This window comes from Diabrotica virgifera, chromosome 9, assembly GCF_917563875.1.
Source record: "Diabrotica virgifera virgifera chromosome 9, PGI_DIABVI_V3a".
NCBI lineage: Eukaryota > Metazoa > Arthropoda > Insecta > Coleoptera > Chrysomelidae > Diabrotica > Diabrotica virgifera.
In genome coordinates, this window is record NC_065451.1 from 219,407,955 (window position 1) to 219,416,731 (window position 8,777).

Sequence of the window (8,777 nt, forward strand, 5' to 3'; positions counted from 1 at the left end):
TATTTTAGTACTCTAGTTCTTCTTTGGAATATTTTTCCTTTTTGCTTCCTTTTTTCTTCCTATATATTTCTCTTCTGCTTCTGTAAAGGTTCTTTTATGGAGTACCATTGCTGATATATATTTCCACTTCGTTTTGATTTATTTCCAAGACCTGAAACCTATTTCTTATTCCTAGTTGGTATGGTCTTTCTTTATCTTCTTCTTCCAGCTTCACCACATTCGACATTTCGATCTTTGTCTGTTTATCTATTGTTTTTTTGATATCTCGTTTGATTTTATTTGTATTCATACTATGCTAATAAAAGATTGATGAAATCGAAATTATTAGACAAAAGAACCAAAATGACTACAGAACATTGATTAGATCCGTAGTAAACTATGGTTGTGAAACCTGGGTAATGACGAAAAAGATGAAGCCAACTCAGGACATTTGAGACAAAGATACTGAGAAAAGTGTATGATCCGGTGAAAGACGAAAACGGCACATGGAGAATCAGGAGAAACGACAAGGTTAAAGAGTTGAATGAAGGGGATGATATTGTAAGATTTGTAACAAATCATAGACTGTCAGGGCTGAGACAAGCTAGAGAAAAGAAGATACAAAAACAAAAAAAAAAAAGATTACGGCAAATGGAGACTCAGGAGAAACGACAAGGTTAAAGAACTGAATGAAGGGGATGATATTGTAAGATTTGCAAAAGTCAAAGGCTGTCAAGGCTGAGACAAGCTAGAGACAAGAAGATACAAAAAAAACAACAAAAAAAAAGATTACAATGGAAGGCGAAAAGAAAGGAAGGCTCAGAAAGCGACGGTTGGTTCCAGAGTGCAAGACGACCTAAAAACTATGAACGTAAGTCCATTGAGGAGAAGGGCAGACAGGAGATCTGAATCCAGGACCCACCCATGGATATGATATGAAGAAGAAAAGCGGTATTTTTTTGACTATAGTTCGGGAGTTTTTGAGCTGTCTTCTTCACCATTCTTCTTCCATTTAAGCTATATTTATTTTTAATTTGTATATTTAAAATTTTTTAGGTAGCGAGATTGTTCGCTGACGCAGGACATATTTGCCTCTGCAGTTTCATTTCCCCTCAAACAGCGGACAGAAACATCGCTAGGCAAATCCACGAAAATAACAATTTACCATTTTTTGAGGTATTCGTAGACACACCACTGGAAATTTGCGAACAAAGAGATGTGAAAGGTCTTTACAAAAAGGCTCGGGCAGGAAAAATCAAAGGATTCACTGGGATTGATCAGGCTTACGAAAAACCGGAAAATCCTGAGTTGGTTCTGAAGACAGTCAATGCGTCAGTTGAAACAGCTGTAGATATTGTCTGGGAACTGTTACAAAAACACGTAAGTAAGAAAAAGAGATTATTATTAAAGAAATTGTGTTAAGAGTGTATAACCGCCAAGGTGTTTAGGAGGTTGTCTTTTTCAAAATTCAGGTTGACATACTTGGTCATGGTTTTGTAGGCAACATATATGTTGTGGCTGAAAAAATCTGAGAGTGGATGTTTTATGTCATATATCATATATCCAGTTCTGATTATTTTGTGCTTCTGCATTATTTCTAGATGCTTCATACAATTGTGTGGTTTTCTGAGTGTTCGTATTGTGTTTGTGTACTTTGTGTTGCGTATCCCAGTCAACCAAGTGACGTCAATAACGTCAAGGAAACGTCAGCTTTTGGTTGAATATATACACGTGTTTGAATATTACGTCGTATAAACGTCTTTTGTAGGTGATTTTAAATACGTAAGATTATTGACGTTAAAATACGTTTAAAAACACGTTTTCATTTCAGACTGCCCAAGTCTGACGGTCACAAGGATAGGAGGAGCTTAACGAGTTAATGCTTATAATGTTGTATATTGACATTGACTCCAAACAAAAGAATTTTCATTTAGATATTTAGTTGAAGAAAAGTGTTAATTAAGAGATTTTTATTCGTTTTTCTCAAGTGAGTTAGTTTAATGCAATAGTTCTCCTTGAAAACGGTTTGAGGTTATGTGTTGTGTTTTGGTGAATATTTTCTGTTAACGAACTAAGTATGTGTTATCGAGTTTAATTAAATTAATTTGTTAATAAATTATTTATTAGTTTATATATTGTTTCAGTTTTGACACAGTGAGTACCTATACCTATATAAAAAGTGAAAATTCTATAATGTTGCATCGCGGCTATTTTGTACTTCTATGCATTTGGTTTTACGTTTAGCCTATAAGCTAAATTTGAAACAGTTAAATGAGAAATTGCAACACCAACAATGCCCATACGAATAATTATTATTGTGTATTTTTAAAACCATAAAATGAAAAATAATCTATAAAAACGACATAAAAACTACGTTTTCTATATCACGTATTTAAAACATGATAAAAATGACGTCAGTTATGGTGTGGCATATTCACGTGACTGTCGACGTCGAAAAAACGTGACAAACTGACGTGGTTTGGTGATAATTATGACGTCTTTTCAACGTTTTGAAAACGTTATTTGGTTGTCTGGGATGGTGTATGATTCAAAACGTATGTCTCACATTTTCTTATCCGTTATTTTTGGTATATTCTTGTTCTTCACTTCTTCTTTTAGTATTGGCAACCAAAACCTGTTGCATTCTGCTGATGGGTTTGCTATATATTTTTCTTCATGTAGTGGAATCAGGGCAGGCTCTCTGATTTTTCTATTTTTCATGTGTGCATGATGCATCTTTCTTTTGTACTCTGTGTTCATTGTCCCAGGTACAGCTGGTTCCTAAAAAAACTGATACGACTCTGGTAAGATTTGATCATTTTGAGCAGTGTATTTGATTTGTCTGACATTATATTATATTTATTATGACAGACAAATAATAAAATAAACAAATAAACAACAAACAAATGATTACATATATTAATTCATAAATTGTAATAATTATTAAGGTCTAAATACTTTATGTACAATAAGTCTTGATTGCCTCTGTTGTGGTGTAAGAGCTTGTTTTTTTGCTGCAGTTCGGTATCTAAGATGCGATGCTTTAATTCTGCACCAAGTTGTCTTTCTTCCCGGAAAATTTGACATAATTCTTGCAGTTTTCGCATTTTCAAAAGGATTCTCTTCTAATCTCTCCAAAAGCGTACGATCTTCATGAGCGGTGGATACTTTTGGTCTTCCAGAACCTTGCTTTCTTTCGAGAGTTTCTTGTTCTCTCCATCTTTTATTAATATAAAAAACTGTTGTTCTGCTTACGTTTAAATGGTTCGCTACTGCAGGTACTGACCAACCATCTTCTAATTTCGTTACAATTCTTGCTTTTTATTACTTTGCTAGCATGTGGAACCATTTTTTGAGGTTGAACAGAATAAGTTATCTGACAAATTTTAAGACTGGGCAGTGACAGTGACAGTATATAAATAATAAGTATTTATTTTTCAAAATACACTGCTCAATTTTCCACAAAATACGCTTTAAGAGTCATATCAGTTTTTTTAGAAACCAGCTGTATGTTTGCATATTTATGATTTGTCGAAATCTCTGTTTTTGATTTATGTTTCACTCTTGTTTATCCTGCCGCTTATTGGTCTTGCAGGTGACCACCTTGCGTTGGGATAAACGACATTCATTCGTTTATTATTTCGTGAGATGTGGTTGTCGCGTGATTGGGTAAATTGTTTTAAAACAATGCAAATGAGTTGTAAAATAATGAATTTTTTCCTTCAATTTGTACAATTTCTTGAATATTTTCAGAAGTTTTACACATTATTTCGTATTTTATCTCTAAACTCATTAGATTAAATGAAAACGTTGACATTGGCACATGCAGTTAACTATGATATTTTTTGAAACTTATTACCAAAAAATTTGGCCAGGGCCGATATTAAAATAATACCAGGATGAAACTTATTGGAAAAGGAAGAAAATATTACAAAAATAAAAGGAACAATAATTTACGGGCTATTCGAAGTCAGGAAATTGAAGAGGGTGTGTTTTTAAGGGTAACAAACGGTTTATCACGATATCCGTCAAATCCGTCAAGTCCAATTCACTGCAAACAACCATAGAGGTGTTAAGTATTTAGGTCCATACAACTCAAAAAACTTAGATACATGTCTGGATTCTGGATCAAAGACCTTTGAACAACTTATTTCTCTGAACTATATATCTATCACACAAGATCAAAGTTTAGGGTTGTTCATTTTTTCCTTCTTCTGAATTGGTGCTGTAACAAAATATCTCTTATTTTTGAGTTGGAAATTTTAAAACTGTTATGTGCACTGTTCTATTCAAAACCAGGTTTTGTACTCAGGTGCAGAACCTGGTATCCACGTATAAATATTTTTTTAATTTTAACGTTTTTTTTTCATGTTTTAGTTTAGTAGATATCTACTATATTTACATTTTTTTTACAGGGCATTTTACCTAAACTGGTACCAGACTCACATCTACATTGCAACGGAAACGAGAATATATCAACAGCTCAAAGTGTCACTGTTCCAGAACTGTTCGTACCTAAGAATAAGCTACAAGCAATTTTGGCCGAAGCAAAAAACTTACCACGATTGGATATAGGGGTAGTAGATCTGCAGTGGCTGCAGGTTTTAAGTGAAGGTTGGGCTTATCCTCTTAAAGGTTTTATGAAAGAGGATGAATTTTTGCAAGTTAGTATGAATTTAATAAAAATATAAACACTAACAATGTCTAAAAATTATACAGGGTGTTTCAGAAAAAAGTAACACCGTCTCTAGGAAAGTTAAAAAACTGAATAATAATTGGGGTTTCCTTAGTGAAAAATTTGTGTATCGTCGTCCGTTTTCAAAGAATGTGTGTGTACTTTGTACGCACGTAAGAAGTTATACTCCTATTATAATATAATATAATCTAACTTGATATTATGATTTCAACGAAATCAATATATCTACTTTAAACAGTTTTTTTGTATTGTAATTAAATATTAAACTAATTTTAGAAAGAACTAAAAGAACACCAAAAATTTAAAAAAAGATAAAAAATATTGCTTTGTCCGGCTTTCAACGGGTGACCTCTCGATCCGTAGGCGAATGCTCTACCGATGAGCTACCACCGTTGGGTATAAATACGATCATTTCTCGGACATAATTACAATCACGGTGACAGATAGATTAATTGAAAATAAATATTTTCAATAATAGTTATTACGAGAAAGACAAATCCACAGACAAAAAAATTATAATAAATATATTTACTAAAAACACTAATAATATATTCTTTTCACGCACACCTTATTTGCGCTACATAACTTAAAAAATGTAGCGACTAATACCGTAGGGTAAAGGAGGGTAAGAGTACGCACTTAGTTTATTTTGGGTTGTTGTAACTTGGGGGAAGAAAGACATAACAATACCATATTTGTTGAATATCGATCTTTATTTATTACGTAACAATAAAATCATATTTTATTATGTTTAAACAAAAAGACATCCCTGTAAAAAATATTTTGGAAAAGTGTCATTTGCTTACTCTTGAGCTCCAGGGAGGCTAAAAGTACGAATGAGTTAGGGTGAAAGTACGCACTAGTTAAGAGTTTTACAATGATCGCAATCGAAAGGTCCGCTTCCTTCATACGCTAAACAGGCCTCATGCCACCATTCTGCACATATTCCACATTGAATCCAATTGTCATTAAACGACTGTCCACATCCTGGACACTTAACAGTCTCTTCTGATTCTCGGTTTGAGCTGGTAGAGGGTTTGGGTTGCTCAATATCAAAAGTTAGTTTAGTTTTGACGTTTGAAGCTTTCTTTTTGGTTTCTTTGTCACTATCTTTCATATTTTTCCTTTTGATTCGTTTTTCCATCCTTGAAATCTTTAGACTGCGTACTTTTAGACACATGTGACATGATTCAAAGAATGGCCGCTACGTGCCTGTATTAAACAGACTCTTCTCTTTAACTCCACTCATTAGATAGCTAATCGTATGGTCTTTGCCTTAATATTACTACAAAATATGCCTACCACTGTTAAGTAACCTTAAACTCTTACGTTTTAGAGTAAATATATTACATTCCGAAGGTGAAAAAGAACAATTTACCTTGTAAAATCCAAAGATAGAGTGTCAAGGTGGATGACAATATGGCGGGTTCTTCTCCAGTTGAAAGCATACTAAAACGTGATATCACGAAATTCCTGCGGTGATGCCAAGTTTTTAAAAATTATCTGCGTACTTTTAGCCGACCACGTACTCTTACCCTCCTTTACCTTACTGTCAATGTGTGCATGCGCCCAGAAAAATAAAAATTTTTTCTAAAGATTTTAAAAAATTTGAACTTTAAAAAAAAACGATTTTTTTCTAACGCATTAAGTTGGAAGTGACAAAAAAAAGGTACGTCCGTGATTATAGTCATTTATAACATTTATTCTAGTTGTTGATAGAGGGCGATATAATCGAACAAAAAAGATTTAGGTATTATCTATATGACTATAATCTTTACAATTTTTAAAACTATACAAATCAAAGAACATACCATTTTATAAATAATGCAATAAACACAATTGATTTGTTTTTATACCAAATTGCAAATTAAAGGTTTATACTGCAATACCATATTTCCTAAGCGAATTACTAAGGTTCTAAGTGCCACCAAAGTGGTTAAAAAATATTGAATAACAACAGACTTATTTTGCCCCCTTATTTTGTATTTATTGCTATATTGCAGAAAAGGTAATACCTTAAGACATTTTTTACCAGTCGTATATCATACAAAATTCAATTATCTTTATTTTATTTCTCTACGACTTTGTTCCAAAACGAATCGTTTTAAAGTTATAAGCAAAGAAAGCAGAAAAAATCAATGTTTTTCGAAATTTTTAAAAATTTTAATTTTTTTATTAACGTTCCGGGCATATTTGAGAAGGAGCATAAGTCAATTATTATTACTGAAGGTGTCACCTAACTTTATCTGCAAAAATCCGAATGCCACCTCTCACATCCAAAAATAGACGTTTTTTTCGCAGATCCTTACTGGTCTATATTTCCTAGTTATTGGTCCATTCTTAATTTACTATGGTGCCGAGGGCGACTACGAACTCCCCCACGCTACCTAGATTTTAATGGGTTCAGTTTTATAGTAGGATTAAAAGCGACTACGAACTGCCCCACGCTACCTAGGTACTTAGATAATATTTTTGTGAACATATATAGTTTTTATTTTACTTTATTGTTTTCAAAAATTAACCCAATTCCCAAAGCACGAGCGAAAATTTTAAATGATTAAATAATGAAACTATAACAATATAATCGAAAAAAATTTATTTATAAATGTACATTAACTCATATATACAATAACAAAAACTACAGTTAAACAATAACAATGCTTAATTCTAATGTCTGATTAGTGATTAAAATAAGTAAGAGTGAACACTATATTTTAACTATATTTTGGATTCTAAAAGTTAGCTGCATAATAATTGCAAACTGACTTAATGAACTCTAATTTAGAAATGTTTTGATTAACGTAATATTCATTTAGCCTATTTTCAGTAAAATCAACTTTTATTTTTGCCGTTTTATCAAGTTTTCTTTCGAATCTATGTGCAGTTCTAATTTTCACATATATAAATTTAAATATGTCAGGATGTGATTTATAAAAAATTTGTTAAATTTCGAGTGAAATGATTCACATGCGTTTGTAGTAAATATAAGAGATGATGAATTTGAAGCCCACATTTAAGGTGGAAATGTTGAATCTCTCGTTAAATAATTATCAACTAGGTAACAACAAAATTGCAAAACTCTGTCATCTTCTGGCATAATATTAAAAAGTTCATCAGAAAAAAGTCACCAACATCATTTGAATCTAAATAAGGAATGACAAAAAACAATTTTAAATATTTTCCAAGAACAGTTTGATTTTTATATTCCGAGGAAAAATCCTAAATTTTGAATTTTTCGGTACAAATTTTGTGTTAAATGAAATTTGCAACAAAAAATAATAATATCGGGCCATACTAACTTGGCTGCATTTTGAATTGCTATTTCAAAGTCAGAAATTATTCGCTTCGGTTTGAAATTTAAATTCAAATCTGTACATATTGTTATTAATGTATCAAAAGTACTTTTGTACGATTGCTGTGATTTATTTGGTAACAAACAAAATACTAGAGGAACATAAAAAACATTTTTGTAGCCATGTATATAAACATCTAACAAAAATATTTAAAACAGTATTGAAAAGTTCCATCTACATACAAAGAATCTGCATTACACAAAAAGTAAAGATTTGTGAAACAACTAAAAATTGCGGAATTATTTTTCGTAGATAATAAAAAGTTTTCACCTGTATTTGTTTTTAAATTTAAGTTCACTAAAACTTGTAGAACTTCTTCCTGTGACTTGGGCAATGATAGTGTGGATTTTCGTCTTGCAGCATAGATATTTCTTCGAACGCAAGAAATATCTTTCGTCGTCAGCGCTAAATTGCTGAAATTTTCCTTCCTTTTTAATTCCTCGTGGACAATCTTTAAAGGTCTTTCACATATATATCTTCTACAGCTTTCCTCTTTGTAGAATTACTAAAAATTTGCCGGTCAACGTGGATATCTGGAGCATGATTATGCTCCACCGATGCTTTTTCAAGAATAACGTAATTTTCATCACCTTCCTTTGTGTACACTTTTTGTTGACACCCTTTTTTGATGCATCGCCATCTAACTTTTCCATCTTTGGAGACATGGGCTTTTGAATATTTATATTCATTAATTATTAATAAAAGTTCTCTTCTTTGGCTAAACATAGTCGTTGGATTCGCCATTTAAA

The 8,777-nt window shown here is 32.1% G+C and overlaps 1 protein-coding gene across 2 annotated transcripts in view; it reads left to right on the forward strand.

Annotated features, from left to right (window-relative positions):
• The window catches only part of LOC126892049 (bifunctional 3'-phosphoadenosine 5'-phosphosulfate synthase-like), a 50,941-nt gene that overhangs the window by 8,803 nt on the left and 33,361 nt on the right, over nt 1–8,777 (forward strand). For both annotated transcript variants that reach the window (XM_050661481.1, XM_050661480.1), the window contains exons 3-4: nt 1,036–1,359; nt 4,395–4,643. In XM_050661481.1, the coding sequence (XP_050517438.1) occupies nt 1,036–1,359; nt 4,395–4,643 (573 nt within the window). The remainder of the gene's footprint in view (nt 1–1,035; nt 1,360–4,394; nt 4,644–8,777) is intronic.